At 42.6% G+C, this 27,317-nt stretch overlaps 1 protein-coding gene across 6 annotated transcripts in view; it reads right to left on the reverse strand.

Moving 5' to 3' along the window:
• RERE (arginine-glutamic acid dipeptide repeats) overlaps positions 1-27,317 on the reverse strand; it is a 216,681-nt gene that overhangs the window by 33,311 nt on the left and 156,053 nt on the right. For all 6 annotated transcript variants that reach the window (XM_051637085.1, XM_051637084.1, XM_051637082.1 and 3 more), the window contains one exon: positions 17,617-17,697. In XM_051637085.1, the coding sequence (XP_051493045.1) occupies positions 17,617-17,697 (81 nt within the window). The remainder of the gene's footprint in view (positions 1-17,616; positions 17,698-27,317) is intronic.

Below are 27,317 nucleotides of genomic sequence, written 5' to 3' on the forward strand. Positions count from 1 at the left end.
TATTCTTGAGGATTTCTATTTCTCAAGGAACCATTTCCAACTGGCACGGTATGAACCTTGTACAAGGTCTGATCGATTCCGAAGCACAAGATGTAAAATAAAAAAGCAACCCCAAGCTGTGAAAACAAAAAATATGGATTCTTCCATGTCAAGGCAGATAGCTTGCTAGATCCCAGTTGTTTGTTAAATACAGAATAATTTCATAAAAAAAAGAACATACCTATAAGCACTTCTCCTGTGGTTGGCACTACTGGTTAAACACGTTACCATCACGCCCTACATTCAAAGGAAGTTTTCAAGATGCTGTCACAGTCTGACCATATCTGTCCACACACATCATCAATCAATCCTTTCTACCCCCTCCCCATCACCACCAAAGGCTTATTTTTTTAAAATATAATGCCAAGCTTTTACAGCACTGCTTATTTCACCAGGCAATACTTTTCCTTAAAGATATTTTTATCTTCAATAGCAACACTGCAAGTATCTGAAACCAGGCAGAACTGCTTAAAAGAAAAGGATGGGAGAAACATGGCACAAGACTCTCAGAGAAAAAAAAAAACAACCCAACAACTGCCATGTAACCCCGAAATAATTGGCTCCATACTTCCAACATTAAAAGCAGCCCCTTTCAAGATAAAAGGGACCAGGCTGCCCACAGTGCACTAGTGAATAATCTCCCAAAGGCTGACGTTAACTGCACACTTGAAAACTAACCTTCAGGAACAGTCACACTGTCACAAGGCTGTTCAACCCTTTGTGTTTAAAAACTCTGCCTGGACACAAGCCTGTAGTTTTATCACATGTAGGCAATGAATTTGGAAAGATGGGGGGGGTTGTGTGCATTTTCACTCTCCTAGTTTGGCTTTGGTTTGGTTTGTTAAAGCAATGGTACATTCACATGCCATTCCTGTTCCACTCAGGTTGTGTCTCCCAGGACAAATGAAGCAAAGAATGGCAGGGACACCTCAACAATATAAGGGATTTTATCAGAGTCCTGTTACCCTGGAAATGGGGTAACTTCTTCCTGTAAACTTACACTGCTTCTGTACAAACCTGGTGGTCAAGTTGAGACCTATATGTGGACATGTGTGTCCCACATGGACAAGCTGAGAGTGAGACTGAATCACATAAATCCCAAATTGTAATGCTACAATAGATACCCATGCATATTATCACTTTCCATTGTACAGGGAACACCCTCTGGTTCTAACACTTTAAAAGCAAAAATGAGAAGTAACCTGAAACATGTGCCTTCCCCCCATCCCAAGTCATTAACTAGATCACTGCATCGTATCCTCAGAGATTTGTTTAACACTAATTCAGTTTTCCAAGGGCAGGCAACTATGAGATACTTGACTATCACTGGCTAAAACTGTCCTTCATGGCAGCCTGGGCTGGCTCCTCTATCAAAAAGAGAGTGAGGCTTTCAGTACATTGTGTTACCTTTAAAAAAACTGGGTAAAGGGAGGGAGGAAAATGTGGGTTTTTCGGGATGATGTTGATCAGTAACGAGTCTGTTAGTCATTCTGTCTGCCACACATGCTGCACTCCTTGGAATAAATTCAAATAAAAGTTTAACAAGTCCAGATAAGATTTAAAGCTAAAAATCACTCTGTTAGTTTCCAAACCTAAGATAATTCTCCACACAGGAAGAGTTCAAAAAACAGTCAAGCGGAAAAAATAATTAACTATGAATTGTAGTAAAAGGAGGCAACAGGTCAGCAGTGCAGAGTGTGTCACCTGCATGGCATGAAAAAGCTGTACAGCCTAAACATCACACTTAATGCTTTCCTACTAAATTGTCTTGTGGTTCCTACCCAAGAGGAACAATCCAGCTAACAAGACTTGAACTGTGGAAGGGGTAACAAACCAGGTTGCTTCCTGAAGTGGGATATTCTCCTGGTACTGTGGTGATGGATGTGTGCATATTTTGGTTTACTGTGAAGGAAAACTTTTGCTTAACACACCAATGAATTACATCCAACAAGGTAGGAAAGCACCAATTTCCTTCTGGCCTTTGGTGGAGGTACTAGCTCCAGAAAAAGAACAAGCTTTACTGTACAGATAAACAGATTTCTAAGAACATTTGAATTTTTAAATAGATTGAGTATGTGGGACAAGGTTAAAGCATTACAAGATACAGCCAGCTACCCGTGCTCTTTTTTGGTATCTGTGTTAGAAAAGTATCTGTTCTGTATTCAGTGCTCTGGCAATTAAAAATAAAAAAATCCAACAATAAAACCTAACAAACCCACGACAAAAATTACTTCTTTACAGTCCATCACAGCAGACCTTGAGCAGAGTAACACTCAATAACAAGAGCTCAACTAGGCATCAATTCCCACAGCACCCTTGAAAATTCAAATTTTCAGAAATCCATTGAAAGTGGAAAAAAAGCACAACAGCAGATATCACCTAACTCTGAATTCAAACACTCAGTTCTTGTAGCAAATGTGTGTGTTTACTTTGGTTATTTTTATTTTTTCCTATTTAAAACCAGGCAAGGGCTTTTAAACTTGAATTTCCTTACTCAGAAGCAAGCTGCTGCTGACCCAAATAGCACACACTCCTTCCTCCCTTCGGAGAGACAAAAGCAGCAAGACAGGTTTTGTGTTACTCATGTTTCCCTAATCCATCAAACACACGCTGCTGCAAAGTGCTCTCCTAATTGAAACCATTCTAATTGACAAACACACGAACAAAGCTTTTTCTGTGGTTCACTGGCCAGTTTTTTTCCTGAGCTTTGGTTATTCACTGGGCTTAGCAAAATTTGCACCAGCGTGACCCTGGACACCCAGGAGGGCCGGGTGCAGGTGCACAGCCTCCCAGCACCCAGAGCTCCCAGCCTTCAGAAGGCAGTTGCACAGAATTCCTCTGAAATGCTTCAAAGCTAACAGAGAAGGGCTTTTCACCTATCAAAGGATTTAATTAAGGGGTACACAGTTGTTCTCTGCTCAGAAGAGATGCAGGTACCTGCAACTTCTATTTTTCCAGCGTCTGCATCTCCGAGGGCAGATATCCCATGGCTACAGATCCCCCGGGGAAGGAAGCAAGCAGAGCTGCCAGGAACCCTGCAGCCTCCAAGCAAGCAACGTCAACATTAATTATTATGGAGACAAGGCAAAATAATACAGAGGCAACAAAGCTCTGGCAGCATCTCACTTACTTTCCTGCTGCCCTTCAGGAACACTCCTAATGAAATACAATGGAAATCCCCACTCTATGCTGCAGATGAAGGTGACCTTGGGAAGTGGGGGAGAAGAGGAATAAAAGGAGATGGATGATCTTGGGAAACTGCCTGGTACCTAACAGACCAGATTCCCAGCACCTTCCTTCCCCCATTCAGAAGGGGACAGGTCTCTGAGAGTCAGAGCAAACCATATTTGTCAACATCTTCTGCCCATTGGGTTTCCACTCGCTGGGCCTTTCCTCTGCACCACTCCATCTACAACTGCAGACATTAAACCCAGTTACAGAAACTACCTCTTCTTATTACCCTTCCTTCTGCCAGTGGAGTGTTAAAAAGCTGAAGGCTGATGAACAGAGTATCTGGGCACTGAGTTACACAACAGACTCTTGTTAGCACTGAAGGATAGAGGATATATACCTGGAAGCAAGGATATCCAAATAATCAGTAGCCCAGAGAACTTATTAATCCTAAAATAAGAAGTCCCTGCTAGTCTGGGTTGGCTTTTTTTGGTTGTTTTGCTTGGGATTTTATTGCTCATTTCAACATGACCTTTATGAAATGACAAACCAAGACTGAACAGTGCAGCAGAAAGGCTGTTTATCTACAGCCTGCAGGATTTCCATTCCCCGTTTTCAGCTCTGAGATGACAACTGAAGCAATCAAAAACAACGTGAAGCCCAGTTTTTAAAATTTCACATATGTTTTCTACATAGATTCACTTGAAAAGGTCAACATCAAACTTCAGTAATTCAAAAAAACCTGAAAAAACTTCGAACTGGTTTGGCACAGACATAAATACATACAACTAGCTATCTGGTGGTGATTCACACAAATTTGTTACATCCTGCTTAATTGCTGAAGCAGGGAAAACTCCTGCAGTTGCAATTTGCAAAAGCCAGTGTTGGTTTTTCAGAGTCAGGACTGGAGATTGTGTAAACATGCAATAAGACCTATAAAAGAGTGATTGGATGAGGTGGGAATATGGTAGGGCAATTTTCACTTAAAACACTTGAAAACCCCATTGATTTGTCTTCAGGAGCCTATTAATATGCTCCATGGAAAAATATTTACAAGAGTGGGGCAAATGGGGTCATTCTTAACCACAAACAGCAGCTTACAACCTCCACGTGTCTCTCTACAGCAGATACACACCTATCAAATGCACCTCTTAAAAGTATATGCATCATTTCCAAATATATCTTGGACAGCTATGGGTTAAAACTCTCTGGTTGTTCACATCTAACAAGACTTTAGCTTCCTCTTTTTCATCCTTCAGATGAATATAATTTGAATAGTTCCTGCAATGCTTACAAGTTTGAAGAAAACAGATTTCTCTGAAACAAGAACATTACTCACCTTAGAAGTCTATGTGATAAATAAGGGAAAGATAGGGAGGAGAGCTTTATGCCTACAGTGAGCAGACAAATTCTTTCTAGAAGCTCTTATGCTCACAACAAAATAATGTTCTTTTAAAGCCAGGCAACGACAACAACCAGAATTTATCACATCAAATGCTGCAGAATAAGAACATGAGCTGGAATTGTTAAATCAATACAACTTGATCACAGCACTGAAGGTGGAAGGGCCTTTGTCCATGTAACTTCATCATAACATGGTGAAAGTCCAGTTATACAACCCACAGGGTTATTATACACACTGGATCTGATTTAACAGTGGGAATCAGGATAAATGCATTTCTCCACATGCTCTTGAAGTATCCAGAGTGTGCAAGGTTTATGGCAAAAACATTTTTAATAATGTCTGAATCTACAAGGTATAAAACTCCGCAGAACAAAATCAGGGTCCAAACCAAAACCCACCTATTTCTGTAAATTATGTTCTTCCAGAATCTAAACCATTACATATTGCAACTGTTCAATACAATGAAAGGAAACCTATGCAGAAAGTAGAGTCTGTATGAGATCAAAACTGCAGAGAAACCAGCCAAGCTCTGGCAAAGCACAACCACCAGAACTAAGAACTCTGTTCAGGTAAGAAAAAAAATATTCTTACATAAACTAGAAAAATATACCATCTCTGATGAGGTCATGAGGCTCTTGTGACACCCACTCCTACACAGGCAGGCAACAAATGGGTCTTTTGGGTTCTTGGAAACGAGCATTTAGAATGGCAAAATCCCCCTTTCCCTTATCTTGTGCTGCTGAATGAAAACCACAGAATCATGGAATTGTAAAGGTTGGCAGAGACCTTCAAGATCATCAAGTCCAACTGTAATCCAACTATCACAACCACTAAACTATACCCTGAAGCACTCACGTCTAAACGTTTCTTGAACATCTCTAGGGATGGCAACTCCACCACCTTCCTGGGAAGCCCCTTCCAATGCTTCACCACTCTGTCAGTAAAGAAATTTTTCCTAATATCCAACCTAAACCTCCCCTGGCACAACTTAAACCCACTTCCTCTCAACCTATCACTAGTTACTTGGGAGAAGAGACCAACACCAGCCTTTCCACAACCTCCCTTCAGGCAGTTGTAGAGAGCAGTAAGATCTCCCCCGAGACTTCTCTTCTAAACAACCCCCAGTTCCCTCAGCCTCTCCTCATACCACATGCCCTCCAAACCCCTCACCAGCCTTGTTGCTCTTCTCTGGACTTTTGTCCAGGACCTCAGTGTCTTTCTTATACTTTCTTATACTGTCTTTCTTATACTTGAGCACTGAACCCAGTGCTCAAGCTGTGGCCTCACCAAGGCCAAGTACAGGGGCACGATCACTTCCCTGCTGCTGCTGCACACACTGTTTTTGATACAGGCCAGGATGCCCTTGGCCTTCCTGGCCACACTGCAGGCTCATGTTCACCCAGTTGTCCACCAGTACTCCCAGATCCTTTTCCACCTGCTGCTTTCCAGCCACTTTTCCCCAAGCCTGTAGCACTGCTTGGGGTTATTGTGATCAAAGTGCAGGACCCAGCACTTGGTCTTGTTAAACCTCATCCTGTTGGCCTCAGCCCACTGATCTAACCTCTCCAGATCTCCCTGTAGGGCCTTCCTACCCTCCAGTAGATCAACACTCAATTCAGTGTCATTTGCAAACTGGCTGAGGGTGCCCTTGATCATCCAAGTAACCCAGCCAGCACCAGACATGTGTCTAAACTCACTCGTAAGCCTAAAGGCCTAAAAGAAACTTCAAGGAAAGCAAAGGAGTAGATGGAAAGGAACAGTGGTGGGACTGCCAGAAAAAGGAAAGGAGAGAAAAAAGGGTTAATTTTATAGTTTAATGGGGTTTCTTCTTTTTTTTTTTTTTTTTTTTTGGGAGGGGGTGGGGGTGAGAGGGGGTGGTTGGATATTTTTGGCTTGCTTGTTAGGGAGGTAGCATGATTTATTTTCTCCAGTTCCCTCTCACTGCAATTCAGGTAATGAAAGACTTGAGCTCTGGCAAAGATTTAAAAAAAAAAAAAAGGAACCATAATGAAGCTTACTGGAAACAAAGCTAATCAAACCTGAACAGTAACAAAGGGTAAAAAAAGCATGTTCACTGTATCACATCTTCCTTGCTGGCCAAGAGCCCAGAGTTTTCATTACAGTTTTTTTCCTACCCCCCATTTCACAATTGCATTACCCAGCCCTGGCCCAGGACACTCAGCTTTACAAACTGTATTTGCAGGAGGTCAGCTTGCAGGAGGCCAAAAACCCAGCATGTGGAAAGCGTTAAGACTTTCATGTAGTAGAGGAGGTTCTTTAAAACTACTACTGTTCAACTCCAAAAATCTTGGAGCTTCACAGATCATTAGAGGTTTGTGAACCACAGAGAAGGGCAGAGTTAGCAAAATAAATCAAGAGTTCCTGTGGGATGTCCTGGTGCTTTACACAACAAGAGGCACCAGGCACAAAAGCAGGCCCAGAATTAAACAACAGGGAGGACTTCTCAAATTGCATGAGGAAAGAGCTGTTTTATAACCTGGAATGTGCTCTCCCTTTCTTTAACCATTAGGGTCTAGAGGCATTGTACAAAATAATTCAGGTTGTGTCAGAAGCACTGGGAGGAAGGGAAAAGGGAGCACAGAAACTATGTTTGGGGGAGGGAAGGAGAGGAATCCACTCAACTGTTCCACCCAACAAGCACGATCTATTTCACCCTGGCAATAAAAGTTATCAGCACCTTTTTAATGCCAGATTTCTTACTGCTGTACAGGAGTTTGGTAGCATAAAAAGAAACAATATTCCCTGCCAATTTTCTGTACCAGATGACCAAAGCCAATACAGATTTCTCAACCATCAGTGCTGTCAGCATTTTTTATTTTGTCATTAATCTCACAGCACTTCATTTATTTCTTAAGACTCCAAGTTCTTAAATACAGCAATTACTTTGGAAACAATTTCTTCTGTTTACATCTCCCCAAAAGAGAGAGTTTTTAAGTTCACATTTACGAAGAAAAGGGAGAACTGAAAAATTTAATCTTGAAACACCTTGTGAGAAGGAAACACACCTGACAACATCCTGAGGTTTATAACAAATAAGGAATGTAAAAAGCAAAAGGTGTTCTGTGGAACTTGTCTGGATTACTCAAGTGTTTGATGGGACACCACCTGCACCTTCCTCACTGAAGTGAAGGCAAGAAAGGAAGCAGTGTGTTGAATTTCTTGACTGCAGCTTAAGTTAGTTCTACCTGGGACAAGGGCAGTGTCAGCACAGGGAGCCCCCTGAGCAAAACGCACCAACAGCACAAATGGTGCCCCAGTCTTGCAAGATATTTATTTCTCACCAGCAGGAATGGGAAACCCAAACCCTAAACATTTCACACAGCTCACAGCTTCATTATCTTTCTTTTCCACATAGCAGAAGATGTTAAAGGTGCCTGAAAAGGCCTTCCAACTCTTGGCAAGGAAAGGAATCCCCCACTCTAAATCCACCAACAAACACAGGTATCAGGGCTCTGGTTCAGATTTGCAACCTTCCTCCCACCAGCTGAAGAGCAGGGGAACAGGTCTCCTCCCTCACATGCTGCTGTGATAGAAACAGGAGATGTTTCCCCAGCAGAGCACCAGCATCACCTGTAAGTTATCATGAACATTTTTATGTACTGAGAAATTATATTCTAACATATTCAGTTTATTCCACAATCTGTGTAATTCCTGGGAGTTTTCCTTGGCAAGAAATAGAAAACCACAACCCCCCCAAACCAGTAATCAAGCACTGCTTCTTTTTTACAGCTGGTTTGAAACAAAAACGACAAAATGAGTGCATCTGCCTACTGAAATTGTTATTGTCTTGTTCTCACAGTACAGTTATAGCAGCATATTACAGGATATTTAGGACTGAATAATGTATTTGGGGGCTGATTCCATGCCAAAAGATCACTGAGATGCTGTTCTTATGGTGCCATCTGGGGCAGGAAGCAACGATTAAGGCCAACGATCTGTTGTATAAGAAGAAAGTTAATTTCATGCTCAGTGTGGCAGACAAGACACATTAAAAGTTTAGTTTACTCTCTGCCAATACACTATTTATTTCTTTCCTGGTGCCCAATCTTTTGCCCTCAAATGCCTTCTCTGCTGAACCCCACGCACCCTGGGCAATGATTTTTTAAATGTCTGAAAATTGCTTCGTGCTGCTCAGAACTCCAGATCACCCTGACTCCTCTCTAATGTGACTCTCTCCACAGGTCAAAGCTGTTCTTATTTATTTACTTCTTGAACTGCTGCAATACCTTTTGAAATGGTCATCTCTCTCACACACTGGAAATGCAGACATAAAATGGCACCACTTGGAACAACAGCTAGGTAACATCCTCAGTTATGTTAGCTGCAGTCAAGCTGTGCCTCCTCAGGTTTTTCCCTTTAATGGTACATTTGTAATTAATCTTCATGATCCCTGACTAGGATAAGAAAGCAGTGTGAGAGCTGAGGAGGAGAAAACATAATGGAAAGACAGAATGTTGTTCCTCAAACGTAAGCAAGCCACCAGTCTGGCAAACGCTAAATGTGAGCAGACTGTGCTGGCTTCCAGTGGCTAACAAAGGATAAAGTTTGGTCCAAATACACACACAAAATCAAAAACCCAATTACATATAGGCCATAAAGATCGAGATAAAACACACAAGCTGAATGAGCTGTAAAAGCTGCTGGAGTTTCAATGTGGTTTGTTTTTCAATATCTCAGTTGCCATAAAACCTACTGCTTACCAACCAAACCACTTGACTCCACATCTCCCTCCCTTTCTAAAAACCCTTTTGTAAAAAGAATTCCTTTGCTCCATCAAGGAATTTTTAAGTTAGCATTCCCACTGCATAGATAACCAGGCAGACACCACCTGAAGCAGCCACACAACACTGCTGGGCTGCTATTCTTCCAAACAGACCCCACCACCTTCCAATGCCACGTCCCTGCATAACAAAGTCTTCAACCTGCCATAAAACAAAGTCATCGAGCCACTAACATCTTCCCAGATTAGATCACATATTTGTAGGATGAGATTTGTGCAACACCATCTCACATCAATGCAACTGTTATTAAGGACATCAAGGCTTATCTTTCTGCTTTGCCACAGACAGTTTTGGTTTCCCTGAGCCAGTCACTGGGTTTGCTTCTGGACCAACTCTTCTAAAAACCTCCATTCCACACCCCACAGTGCTGTACATTATATATATAATTAAAGATCAGGAGACCCTCAGGTATCAGTTTGGGGTCTGCGAGTCACTACCACAAAGGGGATTATGTGGAGAGTATTTCTCTATTAAGCCATTTCAAAAATCAAGACACCAGGAAGGATTAATACAGAGTAATTTATTCAAGAAGCTACCCATAGTTTATAACACTAGCACCGTTGTAGGACAGGATGTCCCACAAACATCTCTGTTGCTTAGATGGCTTTTTAACTTTTGTCCTTTTGAAAGTTCATCTTCAAGCTTTAAAGCCTTAGTCTCTTAACTGAATGAGAAACAAACAACATGAAGGGCTTGGTGCACAGCATCCATAAACGAGTCTTGCAGGGGTTAGAGACTCAATCATGGAAATAAACTGCACAAACTCTCAGACACCTATTTTATGTACCTGAGATTCACAGGACCTTAGGATTGACGTCTGAGTGTTTGATACCATCTGACAGCTGCTACCAAAGAAAAAAAGCTATTATCTTTTCTCATAGGTAAAGAAAAATACAGGATAAGAAGTACAGAGTAGTTGATAAAAACATTTTAATCATAGTCACAAATACCCTTCGAGCATAGAAGCAAAAAAGGAGAATTCACAATATGAAAATAAACAAATCAAAATGCCTTATGATGGTGAATTATAAGCAGAAGGAAAATGCAGAATAACAGAACTCTGAGGAGTCACAGAACCACTGTGTTCTCTCAGTTGTTGAGGACTTGGACAAGATTATGTCAATTTCCCAAATTATCTTGGCTTAGATCTTCAAGTGCACACCTTCCACTACTAAGCAGAAACTGGCCTTTTTGGCTTTCTGACAGGACTCAATGCAATTGCCTAATGGCCTCTTTTGCTTGCAACAATATTCTACCCCCATATACCTCTAAACCTTCTGAGAAAAATAAACAATGAGTTTCAATCTTGTAATGTAAAACAATAAAAAAAAAATCCCCACCAAAGTGCAGAGTTAATTTATTATCCGTGCTAATCACAATTCTAGAGTCCAGCTGGCACAGTGAAACCACCTGCTTTTATGCTCTTCACCTACAAAGGTTTCTTAGTAAGAAACTCAAATAAACAGCCTGGGTTTTTGAGCTGATGACACTAAATTAACTTCAGAAGTGAAGTAACACAATTGAAAATGAATTCCCTTCTTCACTTAAGAGAAAGCTTAAGTGATTTATAATAAATAAAAACAAAGCACTTGACTTCTTTGGCTTTACTTCCTTCAACTGAAATCAAGACACTCAGGTATGCAAAAGGATATTTCGGTCTTTGGAAGATTAACCACAGTCATCATCCAGAGCAGTGGCACTGGGCCCCAGGAGCCAACAGCCAAAGTGAAAAAGCAGTTCACACAGCAAGGATTTAAGAGCTCAGCAATATGTACCTGCAGGATATGTTAAGTCAAACGAAGCAGCTCAGGAAACTGCAACAAAAGGAGCACACATGGTATATAAACCATGGAGCTGGAACTGTGGCCCAAGCTTGTCCAATAAAGCACACAGTCAGCAGCTCTGCTCACCCATAAGCCCTGAAGTCACTTTGAGAGATGAAGATGATGTGGCGCATATCGGAGTTAAATCTTTACGCCTCTTTACACCTTTCCAAACATTCTGGCTTTTTATTCAATAAAATTATGACATTTGCAATAGGTTTAACAGCTAAACTTTTAAAAACAAGCCAAATCACAGCGAGCACATATATTGAACATCCCTTGCAGATGATCTGGTCTTTGTAAACAGCTTTCAGCTCAGGGCCTCTTAAATTTAGGAATATCTCCATCTGAGCTCAGCTCCTATGAGCTCAGCATTTCATTAAATTCTTTGGCTTCCTTATTCTGCTCCTGGTGAGAAGCATGAACTGAATTACTGTGTCTCCTCGGTGCACAGCTCTACCTTAAAGCCAAACATACCAGCTTAGTGTGCTCCTTATATCTGTTAAGACAGTCACACTCAAAAACCCAGCAACATGTTCCCTCCAGAGGAGTTTGTTATGCAAATAAATCAAAGGTTCCACTTACACAGGAAAGGCAGCTGACTGATTCCTCTGCCCATTTTCCAAAACAGACTGAAGCCCAGCAGGGTAGCTGCTATGGCTAAAGAAAAAGTCTTGGGCTATCAGCTTGAAAATGTGAAGCCTATAGTCCCTGTTCTACCACGAACAAAACCCTCTGACTGCAAGATCCATGCAATGGAAGCCCCAGCAGCAGCGAGCAGAGATGAAATGAAAAGCAGCAGTGGCTGTTTGTGTTGGCACTCACTTCAAACCCTAATGGAAAATTTCAGCTCTGACTGCACCGAGGCTAGAACAAGTTATTAAGGAAAAGGGTTCAGCTTTCAAACAGAAAAGGCTTACATAGCTTGTCCCTTTCTGAACACTCCTGCAGCAAAGCAAGTCAGGAAACAGTATGCCTTGACCAGGCCATGTATGAATATCCTCTCACTAGGGGAATATCCCATCAAATAAAATGTATTTCCTTTGGGAGAGGAGACCAGCGATAGTGCCCCCACCCCACAGACACGCTCGGCTATTGGCACAAGTAAGTTACACCACTAAATGCAAATATTCAAAAGGGCAATGTAAGGCTAACTAATCACTTGATACCAATGGACCAAAACACATTTGCCTAATTAACCCCCTCTTTTGATCAAAGCAAAACTGCTATTTGAACGATTGCGTGGAGGGAGAATCTCCACCTTTCATGCGCCCATGAGAATTCTGCACAAACATTCCTAAGGCTGCTTGTTGACACGAACAGTACACAGTTTGTCCTCAGAGAGGACAAACACCTTGCCAGCCTGCACATATGGCAACTGCAGTGACCTTTCAGCTACTACACATTTGCACCATGTTTAAGAGCTACTCAGGAAGCCAATATTGTATATTATGTAACAAAAGATTAAGCATTAATGAGGCAAGAATAAAATTGTTTATCTAAACCCCAGTCTAAAATTAAACAGAAGTTTATGCTGAGAGCTCACACTGCACTCATTTTGTCTCCCAACATTAACAGAGCACAGCTTATTTAGTCTTAGATAAATCCCAACAGCATTTAATTTGGAGAGAAGGATTTTACTATCAGAAGAGAAAATTTTTCTCCTAAAGAAGAAAGTGACACATACATAGTTCTTAAGTGTGTGAACACAGCATGTTGCAGATATTTTGATCAGTTTATATTAATTACTTCTATTTACACTGTTTTAAAGCTAAATCCAGGAGCATCCAACCAGAGGCAAGGCCTTTCCTGCTAAGCAGCCAAAGCCAAAAATCACACACACCAAAGATACCTGTGTGCTCAATAGGGAAATTCAAAACAAAATTAGCCCTGGGTCTGCATGCCTCCACAAAGGCTCACTGTCCTCTTTTTAGAGTTCTCACTACACAAAAGAGCTCTACAAGGCTCACTAAGGAGCTTCAGCCTGCCAGAAAAAAAGACAAGCAAATTAGACAATCACTGTATCATAAACTTTGCCTGAAGAATGCTGTAGGAGTCAGTAGAGAACCTCAAAGAATTCAGAAAGGTGCCATCCCCAGTTTTAAGCAGAGGTCAAAAGTACTTGGGCTTACTCCCCTGAAAAACACAGTTTCCAAACCCTCAACTCAAGTGCAGGACATGCCTTGGGTATCTAATGATACAACATGATACCCTTCTTGAACCCATGTAAGGCTGCCACATGGACAATCACACACACCCTCCATGTCCAGTGGCTAATGAACCAGCAGGAGATGTTTGAGTTTGGCTGGTCAGGCACCACCTCTGCCACAAAGCAGGCTGCAGGAACTTCAGCCAGAGGGAAACAAACCTGACTCTTCTGGGATTGTGGCCTTCAATAGCTCAGGCAAACTGCACCTGCACCAGGGCTGCAGGTCACAAGAGCGACTGTGAGTGACCAGCACAGGGGCACGGTGAGTGGAACAGGATCCAGCTCCACATCTCAGCCAGCTGACCCCATCACTTGGCCTCCTGTTCCTGCTCCCACTGGACATTATTGCTCTGCACAAGCTCACGTTCATTCCATGTCTCTATTTAACTTCTGCATGTCACTAATGTGGAGTTAAGCTACAGACAAGAACACACTAAGCCAATCCCCAACCTCGCAGGCATTTAAGTACACTTATCTCAGGCCTGCTGCAGTGCACCAGCTTCTAAAACTCTCAAATTCAAGTAGCTCAGGGTAATCACCTAAAGAATTCAGAGCAGGAGAGTTTTAAATACTTTGAAAATCTCTTGTTACCACAAAAGTTTAGCAAATTAACCCAAAACAGGAGGGGAAAAAATAAATCACATTTAACCAGATCAGAGGCTTATGAAAACTTGTTGCCAGCTCTGTAGCTTGCGTTCTCACAACACACATTTAAGTCAAAGTTATTAATAAAAACAGTTCATGTCACAGGTGCCTCCACAAGGATCAGATCTGCTGCTAAGCATGAACTAAATGAGAAGAGGATATATTCCCCAAATGTGTCATCCAACTACAGCTACAACTGGCTACCAGAAAACTATTCAGAAGGGGAAAGATAGACACATGGGAACTGAGGAGAAGATATATTTAAGACAGAGTTCAATGGAAAAACCCAAGGAAGTTTCAGAAGCTTTACCTCATCCCTGGAAGTGTTCAAAGGCCAGGTTGGACGGGGCTTAGAACAAACTGGTCTAGGGGGAGGTGTCCCTGTCCATACAGGGGGTTGGGACTAGATGATTTTTGAGGTCTCTTCCAGCCCAAACCAGCCTGTGATTCCATTAAGCACTTTTCCTCCAGAGTCTCAGTTAAGAGCTGGTCTTAAGTTCCTATGTCTATTGCTTATACAAGTTTGAAGATAATGCTACTGCTACTTACACTGATGCCCACTGGGAATCCCTCTTGGACATAACCTTTGAAATAAACTGGAATTTTGAAATAAACTGGAAGAGTGAAAACCTAAACAAACACACCACTTTGACATGCAGTATCTTCCTGCATAAAGTTGCTTTTTTTCCTGCTGGTTACTCATTCAGAAGTGACTAAAAAAAAGTTGGTCAACTATGTTAAACTAGTTAAAACACTGAAAAATACAGGGTTTTCTTAAAAGACATGGTACACTCACTGTGGAGAGAAAAAGAAGTCAAATAGGACATATTTTAACATGCTTGTGAAAACAGAGTACAGCAGGGTCTAGTTCTCATTTCTCAGCATGGACACTTTACACCTTATAAAAGAAACTATGTCATATTCATGGCTACATTCTGACTGCCTGTACAGGAGCATCAGCTTGATCTAATGTAAAGCAGGCCTGGTCTCTACAGTAATATTGTACTCCTGATCTCCAGGCCTGCAAGGCTCCAGCTGCAAGGCTTAAGGCGACAGGAGTGCTCCCCCAGTGAAAGCAGCATAAATACCAGTGTCTAGAAAAGGCATGTATTATACCAGAAGCATGATAATAAGGAGATTTAATTTTAAGTGGGTTTTGCAGAGAGGTAAAAACCCTGACTCCCCCTCTCTCTGCAGGCTTCAGTGACTAGTAAACTCCAATAAACCACAAATGTGCAGGATGGACTGACCCACAGTCCCCGTTTCCATTTAGGCCAAGTCACTTTAAAAATGCCCCTGACTCAATTTTCAAGCAGCTTTTGCAGAACTTAGGAGCTGCTGTAGTGTTTTTTGTGTCCATGTAATAATTTTCAGAGTTTCACCTCATGTGAATATTGTGGCTGAACAGGAAAATAAGGCCTTTTTTCCAGTGTTCCTGGAATCGCTAGAGGGTTGGTTCACACTGCAATTGAAAAATGGCCAGCAAAGGATCTGAAATTATTCTGATGAAAAAAAAAGAGACAAATTAATTCCACAGCCTTGTAATTTACATTATTCGCTATTCCACTTTAAGGAGGAAAAGCAAAACTGAAGAGTCCAGTATTATTCACTGCAGCCTTTATTCTGCATGTCTTAACTACAGCAAAATTGCTGTAAATTTTGTCTGAAAAAAAGACTGAGAACTGAAAGAAAGCAGAAGTGAGACCCGTGGGCAAAAATAGGAAACAGAGATTAAAACAATCCATTGTAGGACAAAGGTTATTTGTAGATCAGTTACCAGCAGCACTTAAAAAAGCCTGCTCAGAGCCATCAACACTGCTGCCCAGCTGGTCCAACTTTGTATTTAGTCTTCTCTATACTAAAAATTCAGAGGTAATGAAACAAAAATGTAACACCTGAAAAATGACAGTTCATCTGGAGTCTGACACCACCCACAAACTTGCAAAACTTTCTGTAAAAGCCTCAGGGCTGATACCCAAGTTCAAATGTAGAAGTCAAGCAGCACAAACAGGGTCAGACACCTGCCCCCAACTCGCAGTTCTTCAGCTTTTCTTCTCCTTTCTCCTGCAAACTGTTTTCCTCTATCACCAAAATACACTTTTTATTTAAAAAGCATATTTCCTAGTTGCTGTAATTCAAACTTCAGAAGAGTACTTTTGCCTCTTGGTAACTTTACCATCAGCAGAATTCATTTCTAAAGTAAACATCAATTTGTTCTAAACACATTGGTAGCAGATACTCTGAAGAAAAAAGGAAAGAAACTGCTAAAGCTGCTTATGTGCTGGATTAGTGAGATGTTGCTAAGACACATACTATTTCAGCATTCTTTCTAAGCTGTCATCTTTCCAGCACTGGGCCTTCATACCTCAAAATCCAACAGAATACTAAAGCAAAGTCTACCTACTCTTGATGGATAATTAAGTTTTCCCATAATTCTCAACAGAATCAGTGAACATATACAGCAGCTGAGGCACCCCAGGAACCATTTCACCCTCCCCTTTCTATTTGACTTCTGCAGTGTTACTATTCACCAACGAAACACTGTGATATCCCAGCATGTCTGACAAGAACATCTTCAAAGAGAAACATCCCACAGTTAAGTGACAGGTTTTACAGTATTTTTACAGTAATGTTCTCCCCCACTGAACATCCAAATTCCACACACACAGAAGTCCAAACAACCAGTTATGCTTTAAATAAATATTTTCCAGATCACTAACACATTGCTGGAAAATAATCAAACTCAATTTTCACTGAGTTATCTCCCTTCTATATTCAGAACAAATATCAAAACCACTTCCCAAAACCACCCTCCCAGCAGCTAAATGACACCTGCAGAACAGAAACCGAAGCTTCTAGAGAAGCTTGGCAATTAGGACTAATGGAAAAGTAACTAGATTCCCAAGGCTTCTCAAACCCTCTTTCCCTTGAAGAAGTCAACCACTCCTCCCTGTCCATCTTCCCCTCTAAGCACTTGCCAGGATTTTCAGAGGAATGACAAGTTACATAAGGGTTATGAAGTTCAGTAGAGCAAAAAGCCACAGATCGATGCAGGAACTGAAGTCACACACACTTTGCTGCCCACGTCTCAGGAAGGTGAAGAGTTAAAACACAAATTCTGCAGGTCCTCGGAGCAGGCACATACCTCTGTCTTCCAGATTCAATTATGTTTTGTTTTAGGCTTTCTTTAATTACCCGCTGTCATCCGAGCCCAACTGGGTGACATAAATGTATTATCCTGTCATAATGTCAGGATTTAAAATTAGATTTGGTCTCCATAAATACACTTCACCCAACCTTAGTGTCTCCGTCCAGCAATGACGACTATTTTATGTAACGTCTTTTATACAGTAAGACCTAAAAAACTGCATTAAAAATAAAATTACAGCTACCTTTTCTGGCTGTGGATTTCTCTTCCGTTTATCTGGAGAGACTTCAGGGTGAAAATGAGATAGTTTGGCAAGATCCAACACTGAAGCAGCGAGAGAAAAAGCAAATTACATAAAGTCCAAATGTACTCACCGTCTCCTTATTCGGCAGCAACTCCTTTCGGATCCTGAAGAAGTTCTTGCCGTACTGCCTCAAGCCCTTAATAAAACGCTTCTGTGGTAAAAGACAACAGAATTAGCGTGTCAGAAGAAGGAAATAATAATAAAAAAAAATCCCCAAACCCCAAAACTTGTCCATCAGCACGACAGCCGAACAGCGCAGGCAGCTGAAGGGCTGTCGGCAGAAGGATCGTGGACCTACAGAGGAATGAAAGCAGACACGGGGAAAACGGCTGGGGAAAGGTAGGGAAAAATTCAAACCACGTTCCCTTCTATGTCAAACTTCCAAGATTTGAAGCTTTAAAAAAAAAAAAAAAAGTCAGTACCACAGTCAGTTCTTCCCCAGAACGACCGAAGCCTTCTGCTCGCGCGGCTCTTCCCGAGGCTGCTTTTCAACTACGAAGGAGCAGGCGAAGGCAAAAAGACGCAAGGCTGGTTTTCAGGGCAGGAAAGTGCCTCCTCAGCGGAGGCGCTGCAGGGGTTAAAGAGTCCTTCCCGACGCCAGCCCTCCGGCTTCTCCCTTCCCGATTTTCGGAGGAATCCTAGCACTCAAGCTTCCCGAAAGCGGGGCGGCCGCTCCGCCACGCCGAGACACTTCTCCTTCTTCTTCCTCCTCCTCCTCCTCTCGCCCTGCAGCGGGGCCGGGGCCGCGCACGGCGGGGCCCGGAGCAGGTCGGAGCGGTTCCGCAGGAGCGGAGCGCAGCGCAGGAGCGGAGCGGAGCACAGGACCGGAGCAGCGCAGCGCAGCAGGCGCGGGGCGGAGGCGGCGGCCGCGGCCGCGCAGCGTGTGATGGCGGCGGGGCCGGGAGGCGCGGCAGCCGCGGGGCGCGCCGCAAAAGGCGGCCTGGATCTTCGGCACCCCCCTCTCCCTCCCCTCCCCGCCGGTTTCCTCACCCCGGGAAAGCCCCGGCACCGCAGCCCCGGGAGCTCTGCTGTCCTCCCCAGCTGCACCTCTCTCAGCTGCCCCTCGCGCTCAGGTTTCCCCACCGCAGTATCTCCCCCCCCTGCAATAACTGCCGAGGCTCCAGCTGGGAGCCGAGATCTCTCTCCTCCTCCTCCCCTTGCCCGGGCCAGCACCTTCAGTCGGGGGTTCTGTCGCAGCGTGTCACCCCCGGCTCCCAGCCCCGCACCCCGGGATCGGGGCCGGCAACACCGCAAGCCCTGCCAGGGGCACTCCTGGGGACTTCTGCCTTCCCCTGGAATCACGCGGGTGTAAACCTGGCAAATACCCATGTCTGCCTGCGGAACCATGAGGGATGTTGAAGTACATGGGTATTGACATTTTAGGGGAGGGAGAGGAGAATAATTCCCTAATAAAAAGTGCACCTCGAGGTGGTCTGTGTATTTTGGACCACATCTTCTTGAAGGAGGTGGGTAGGTGTTGAGAGGCTTCCATATCCTGACGTGGATAGGGAATCCCAAAAAGGGTAATTTGCCTCCAAAATAGAGCTCTGCACACCTCAAAAGCTCCCACCACAATGCTGGATATGAGCAAGCAAGTCTCTTGGGAACCTCATGCATATTATTTTGCAGAAATACTCCCACAGGGATCTATCCTTACCTAACCCTGACCCTCAAAACCAGCAAGACTGCTGGGGTTGGCCAAGAACATGCCTGGGGGCACAGAGACAAGAATTAACCACCAGTTGTGTATGCTTTGAGACTATAGTCCCCCTTCCAGTGTCTATGATTGCTCATACCCACCTGCTCCTTATAAACCAGGGAACAGAGCATTTGGGAGCTGGGGAGTTCAGTGACAGGGGTGATTTGGTTCCTGAACAAGGGAAATTTTACTAATTGCAAGGTGCCAGCCCCCCATTCACAGGAAAAAGTCACACAAAGAAATACCTGCTGAGCAAGATACCAAGACTGCCTACAATGTGTACACACACTTCTCATTTTTACCATGGGAATGACAAGGAATTTTCATGGCACTCCTGGCACCACACCACTTCTGTCAGTCTGGGCAAGAAAAGATGGCAGCTGCAACAGGGAAAACAAACCTCATAGCACTCCCAGCATCCCAAAGAGGAACATGATTCCTGTCTGCAGCTTCTCGCAAAGAACAGAAATCAACTAAACCAAGAAACATTTAAAAGCAGGCAACCCAAGGGGAACTGGGATGCTAAACAATGCAGCTCAGTTCCTGGCTTTGACATCTGCCTCCTGGACTGTATCAGAGGTATGATGCTTTTGCAGCATCAATTAACAGAGCATACATAGGAAAATGTGACATAAAAAGCTGCAGGGGAGTAAGAAGAAACCAGAGCTGGAACACTTCAACCATGGATGAAGAAGCACAGGAAAATAAGAGAGCACAATCTGGTCCACTGCATAAAATGAAAGCCATGATTCCCTATTCCTCATTTTAACAAAGCCTTATTACTATGGTCCATCTGAATTCTCAGGAGACCATTTTATTTAATTTTTAATATTCCTTTTAACCAAACTATTTTACATTTGTGTTGTGACTCAACTTTGTATTAAAAAAGCCTATGACAAACTCTTTTCCTTTGAACTCATGTCAAAAATCCCCTCTGGGAATGTAAGCCTAGCCTATAGCTGAGTAAAAGAACCAGAGGGAGCTTGAAATGCTGTTCCAAATTTCCAAATATGAACCAAGTCCATCCTTCTGGCATTGTGAAATTTTGGCCATTGATGCTGTCACCTTCATCAGCCTCAAACAAAATTATCATGATGCCGTTGAGGCAGTGCAAGGTACCCAACTATAACACAGTCGTGTGCCTCTGTTGAGAGACAAGAGAGCCACTTACTAATACACTAAGAACAACAAAGCACACCAAAACTCACTTCAGAAAGTCAGATAGTCTAATGCTTAACAAAATGATCAATGTTTTTAAAAACCATTTTCTTTTTCAGTTTTTCCTTCCTATTCTAGTCTGCCATGAATTCAGGCATCATGTTCAGTTCTCCTTTAGCCTGCAGCAAAATCAGCTGCTTCTTTTCTCCAAGTCAAGCACAGGAGAGACCTCTGAATGTTTTTAAATACGAAAGAACTAAATAGTTGCACACCAAATCAGAAGTGACCTGTTGCTCTCCAGCGTCTCACAAAACAGACTGGGTAATACAGTTTAAATTTTCTCTCCTCTGCACAGATGACAAGCAGCAAATTTTATGTCTGCATTTTAATGGTGCAGGAGAGGTTGCACTACTCACAGAAGGCATCTGAAAATAAGAGCTGCTGAATTAAAATAGTCTTACAATGTAGGGCTGGTAGATCAATGAGGCTTAAATCTGTGGATGCATGAGAAAGAAGTTTGGGTAAAAAGTGGATGTGGCTCTAGAGCACAATGGTTTAACAATTCAAGTTCTCTACTTTTAAAAATTGATCTAAACATTTAGATTTTACCTCTTAAGTTTCACTCTAAAACATTATGCGTGGCATAATTCTGTCAGCATTGTTGTTTTTACTGCTCACCTAAGACAAACTGTAACACAATTTAAAAAGAAAAATGCTGTGGATAATTACTGCTGTGAAGCAGCATTAGGAAATCCCATGGCTTGCTAGGTCAGTCAATGCTGACAGACACTACAGTCATGTTTTACAAAGTGGTTACCATGGCTATCGACCAGCCACATCACAAGATCTCCTAATACCATTTTATAATTTGAGCTTCCCCAATAAAATGCATCAGATCCTGCAGCATCCAGCTCCAATGTGGAAACAGGGAGCTATAAATAACCAAGGCAGAACAAGGCACCGGCACCTTAATGTTTGCATATTGTGTTACTTGCAGGGCCCATATTTTATCCCAAGAAACAAATATCATGACAAGATACACAAAGCCATTATGTTCTGACTAACAGAGCTCAGATGGCATGTTTATCAATGTGATGATAATGCCACTGCAAAGCTGTGGTTAAGGTTACGCGTCAGGGTTTCTATTATCAAGAGATTACAGCTTGGCAGGAAAAATTTGCTGCTGCATGCTGAAATCCAGCACCCTGGGTTTTCACTGAGGTTCCCAGTTCAGTTTTCTTCTTTGCTGCAGAAATCTAACATAAAGCTGTTTCTAAAAGCAGGCAACAATAACACTGGGTACAAAACAACCTGCTTCATCAATTTAAGAATTTCAAACTGAAGCCTCATGAACTTCAGAAAGGCAGGATGACTCTGATAAATCTGTAAATTTATGAATGCTACTAATAATGTCTCCTCTGAGGTGATATTTCAATCCAATTTAGATCAAATGTATTCTCTAAGAAAAATCCATGTGCTCTTTCATTCCCTTTCCATGACTTCCACCTGGTTAATTAGTGAAGAACATGTTGTAATGCGACATACTGACAAACAGAAAGCCTTTTCTGTTCCTTGTTAATCCAGGCAAAAAGGACATTTTTCTCAATCTTTCTAAAAAAAAATTTATCTCTTTAGACCATATCCAAGAACAGCAAGTAATTATCTGAACATTTGCCTTAAATTATGAACATATAAAAATGGAAAATTTTGCTATCATGGAAGCAAAAGGTTTCCTGGGCAGATGCAAACTGAAGTTGTTACCATCTTCTAAATGGAAGAAACCCTTGTAAATTTTATAGTAAATATGGTAGGAAAATGCAGAGGGTTTTAACAGTTAACAATAAATAAATGCTAAAGGCATAAAAGCATCTTTTTAACATTTTCACATGATGGAAAATCATGGCAGTTGTTCTGAAAAGAAAATGAGATTTGGTTCTACCTAAAAAGTTCTGTTCAATGTGCAGCACATTGACAGATTGCCCCAAACAATTTCTCAGCATGTAGACATTCTATATGCACATGAGCTGAATTTCAGTGCACACAGTACATTTTTTTAAAGCTTGGATGAGTTTTAACATTATATTGTGTGTGTACAGTATAAATAAGGGCATTTGCTGATCATGTTAAATGATGCATACTGTCCTCTAGAAACAACTATCCTCAGTTTCCCTAAGAAGACACAGTTTAACCTAAAGATGTCAAGTTTCTCTTACTAAAACATAACTTGTGTTACTCACTTTTTTCTCCCCCACCAAAAATAGCAGAAAATTATGGTAGTATTTGTTTTATCTACACCTCAAAGGAATTCTAGATGCTCAGTAACAGACAGGACCAAGTACTGCTCCATAATTGCATCAAGGGCAAAAAAGTCCTTTAGGTTAAAGACAATGCATGTCACACATATCCAAGCTATTCTCCAAATCCACCTAACCACCAGACACATCAGATGCCCAATTAACATTTCCACAAGCTGCTCTATTCCCTCAACACTCTTACCCAAAGTCCAGCTGCCCTAAGAGGCTGCACCACCAGGAGTGCTGCTGGAGAAGGGACGGGCTCAGGGACAGAAGCTGCACTCGGGTTGATGTGCTCTCACCATGTCCCACCACTCCCAGCCTTGGCTTTCCCTCAGTTCTGTCTTCTCCAACAGCCCAGACCAGGGACTGGCAGCTTGGTTAAAGCTGGGGACAACACTTTCTGGCAGCAAGCCGAGGAAGAAGATGGAGAAGCAAGCGGAGAGATGGACAGATGTTCTGTCCAGTCAGAGAGGGAACAGAATAGTCAAAGACTTCCACAACACAATTTTAAGATGCACAAATTGCCAGCTAAAGAGGAGAGAAAGCTACAAAAGAAAAGAGGGGGAAAGTCCCTCTTCTAGGAGTAGAGGAGAGGGCAGAAGGGAGAGATGTTCCACAAAAATTTCTTGGCCTAAGAAGGCACATCCTCAGAGCAGCCTGCCATGAACAAGGATTGGTCCCAAGGTAACAATATTCTAGGTTACAACAGTCACATGAGGAACAAGCATGATGACTCAACAAAGCTACCTGAAACCTTTGTAAAAAATATAAATCAGTCCACTGGGAAAGAGGAACTAGCAAGGAAAATCTACACTCAGGCCTCTGCTACATTCCTTGAACGTGCCTTTCTGCTGGGAGAACAGGATATGCTCCAGCCTCATCTGAACCTTGTTTTATTGTTTCCTGTCACTACCCTAACTCTGCTTAATGTTTTTTAAATGCAGTTTTGAAGTAGCAAGCACTTTTACCCTTAGCATTAGATACTTGTGCTATTGTACGTTACATCAGCAAGCTTGCAAAAATCACCTGGCTGGCAAACATGTTCAGGAGAAAGACACTATCAGCCTCCCCTAAATGTCTCTGCATGTTGCCCCACAGAGACGTGTGCAGATCTCAAGCATGTAAACAGAAGATGTTTGTGGAAAGATCTCTGTTCCCTCAGTGTTACCAGCCTTTAACCCACAGTATCTCAGATGCTCTCAGGTTAAGTTTATTGCTCTGTCTCACCTCTAACCACAGCACTTCTTTGTCTACTCCTGCAGGAAGCGAAGCTGTCACCAGCTTGCAATTTAGAGTCTCCTCCTGAAGAGGCTGCACTGAAGCACAGGTCATGATTTGAAGGACCTTAATCTCTTCTCTGACACAACCATACAAAGGTAGGAGAAACTGTTGACAAAGCCTGGCAACTGCTTGAACATGCTTGCAATCCCTTACTACAAGAAGAATTCTGTTGTAGGGGAATGTCTGTGGCTTTGAGGACCACTGACACACGTACTCTTTCATGATCTCTTCGGCTTGCAGAAAGTTGTGGACTAACAGCAAATAAAGATCCTTCACTGTAGCTGGGGCACTGCACCCTGCACCAGCTACCTACCACAGTGAAGCATCACCAGTACCAAATGCCAGCCAGCCCCTGCAAAGCCAGTCCTTGGCGCTTATTTACAAATTGTGCCACAAACGTGTTTCCAGACTTCCAGCCCAAAAGAGAAGGCACAAATGCAGCTGATAGTTTTGTAGAACAAGACTGGAAGAGAATAATCATATACACACATATGTGGGTGTGTGAATAGATACTTGGTTTTGGCTGAGAGCATCCTTTACGTCTGAAAGATAGTTACTTAATTTGCTTCTTCAGTCAGCAGAAAATCATAGAATGGTTAAGGTTGGAAGGAACCTTAAAGATCATCAGGTTCCAACCTCCATTTTACAAGCATGGAGTGACATTTCTTCAAAATTCATACTCAAACCAACTTCAGCTTTCTTTTAAAAGATACTTGTCTATTTTTCTTGGCAATTTATTTTAATGAAGTAGTTCTGTTGTGTCAGACAAAACTGCCCTCTAACCTTTGTGGTATTTTGAAAATAAAATTCTTTTTCACCAAGTGCTTTTACTCACAGGAAACCAAAATGTGGTGATGTTGTTCATTAGATACCAATCTATATTAAAAGGCATTAATGTTCTCACTGGATATTCAAAGCATCTCTTCAGAGGGAATTGCTGGCCATCTACATGTGATAATAACCTTGTACTCCTTAGGCCATATGCCTGTAAGATCAAGTATCCTCTCTAAACAAACTGACAAGAAATACATCAGCTGAAAGATGCCCAACAATTTGCTTTCCCTCCCAATCCAATTGCTTTGCCTTCCTGAAAAACTATACTGAAAAATTAAACCCTACCTCAAACTGTAAGGGATTGAACCTCAAGGCATCCCAGGGATGCAGAGAAGCACACAACAGCCACCCTGCCTCCAGAGCCACACACAGAGGGAAAGTCATTAAGCAGGCTCCCTCGAGGGAATGCCAAAAGATCCTGAAATGATAATGATCCCCCCCCTTGCATGGTGCTGCACTGTTAGCTTTTGTTTTGAACAATAGATCTCCCATGGTACCTCTCGCTTGCTGAAAATATTGGTATTAAGTGAGCATGAGCACAGCTGTGTGTAAATTACATATATAAACAGATTAGATTTGTGTATTTATACTGGATGCAAACACATTAATAGCACATTTGCATACACAGTTGGCTAAATGAGATTGCATGCAGAGCAGGATTACTAGTTACAAACATTTATTTAGATTTTTCAATAAAGTATTTATACTGCCATTCAAGAGGTCAAAGTGGATTCATCATCCCCTCTCTCCTCTTTGCCTTCTTACAACTATGCAAAAATGCTCTTCTCAACGTGCTTTCCATGTCCTGCCAGCCCCTCATCACAACTACTCTGGAAAAAGGACCGACAAGCTGGCAGAAGAAACGGAACTGGGGTGCTTACCTAAAGGTTATCCACCTTTCCTTCACCTGAATTTATTGAAGGTGATGTTCTAAGGAAGGGGCAGGAGTTTGACGTTTGACCGCAGCACGAACTACTACCTAAATGCCAGTTCATTAAACTCTTCTTTCCCTTCTCTGTTTAATGCCAGGGATCAATGCAAAAGTCTGCCTGAAAGGCAACATGATATTGAAGGTGACACAACAGCCCTTAGACTTTTCCAAAGCTGGGGAGGATTCAGCTATTCCTTCACCCCAGGCTCTGAGCTGTCAGGGTGCTGCTAACCCGACATGCTGACCCCAGCTTTATTTTACCATCAGTATTTCAACAGAGCTATTTTTACAAAGAGAGAGATTCCAGGTTCACAGGATGCAAAGCTTTGATTCACTTTCTGCATCGTACCTATTTCTGCGTGACAGCCTGGATGAGAAAGGGAACACAAAACAGCAACAAATAATCAATTACGTCTAAATGAGGAGCCTTTATTTTTGCTCTAATTCTGCCCTCTGATTATTGGCTCTGGCTGCACATCCCCAGATTAAACGCTCCCCGTCTCTCTTGCCTTCACATTTCAGGTCGGTTCCTGTTCAGAGGTCCAGTCCTGCCTCTTGGGTTCACCACGCTGGCAGCCTGGCCCATAAATCATCTCCCAACCTGCTCCTGGGAAGGCACTGGCCGTGCTGGGATGGCTCTGGCCCGCGTTGCCAAGCAACCTGCGCAGGAGGGATGGCTGCAAACCCTGACAAACAGCCAAGTGGCTGCAACAACAGGCTTCTCTCTGTCAAAAAAACGTGTTGGGGAGAAGTGCCTCCCCCGCCTCGGCTCTGTGCGGAACACTGCGTGATTGTAAAATCCAAATCAAAAGGCTATTGTAATGAACACACACTTCCTGCTCAATTACTAATTGTTCAAAAGCTGCGGGGAGGCTGCGATCACAGGGCGTATGGCAACAGAAATGTGATCCTGTAAACGAGATAAAGTCAACAGCACGCCAAGAAACCTGATCTGAGAAACAGCCTGCAGTGGCACATCACAAGCTGAGGCACAGATCAAAAAAAAAAAGGCTGGGTATTAAAGCAGCAGCAGGAGGAAAAAAAAGAAAACCTGACTTTACATTTCCAGTGCTCTAGAAGGGATATTTGATAAACAACCTTGACTCTCTGGGAAAACAATTTGTGGATTATTACCAGCATTATTATCCATCAAACCACTACTGGGCTTGCCTAGGCCCACATTTCAACAGGAAGATGAAGAGGCAGGGCCAGATGAGCACTCGTGTTTGAAGATTGCTCAAGTTTGCAATTTACTTTCCTCTAATAAAGTAAGGGTGGGAAGAGGAGGCATTCATTCTCCAAAGCAGGTCTGGAGAACCCACCCCCTGGTGGCACTGCAGCAGGGGTCGAGCTGCAGGAAGATCTTCCAAAAAGAGCAACAAGCCCTGAACCTCCAGAAGGCCGGAAACGCACGATCCCTCAGGACTCTGCATACCTCTCCTCTAAACAGCAGTGCAGAAAGGCAAATTGAACAGAGAGACAAGCATTTCCTGGCTGTACTAAACTTAGTAATTTCCACCAGCAAGAAACCGGGTTGGCCAACTCGCCTACATTTATTTGTATTTCAATGG

Source organism: Apus apus, chromosome 20 (genome assembly GCF_020740795.1).
Source record: "Apus apus isolate bApuApu2 chromosome 20, bApuApu2.pri.cur, whole genome shotgun sequence".
NCBI lineage: Eukaryota > Metazoa > Chordata > Aves > Apodiformes > Apodidae > Apus > Apus apus.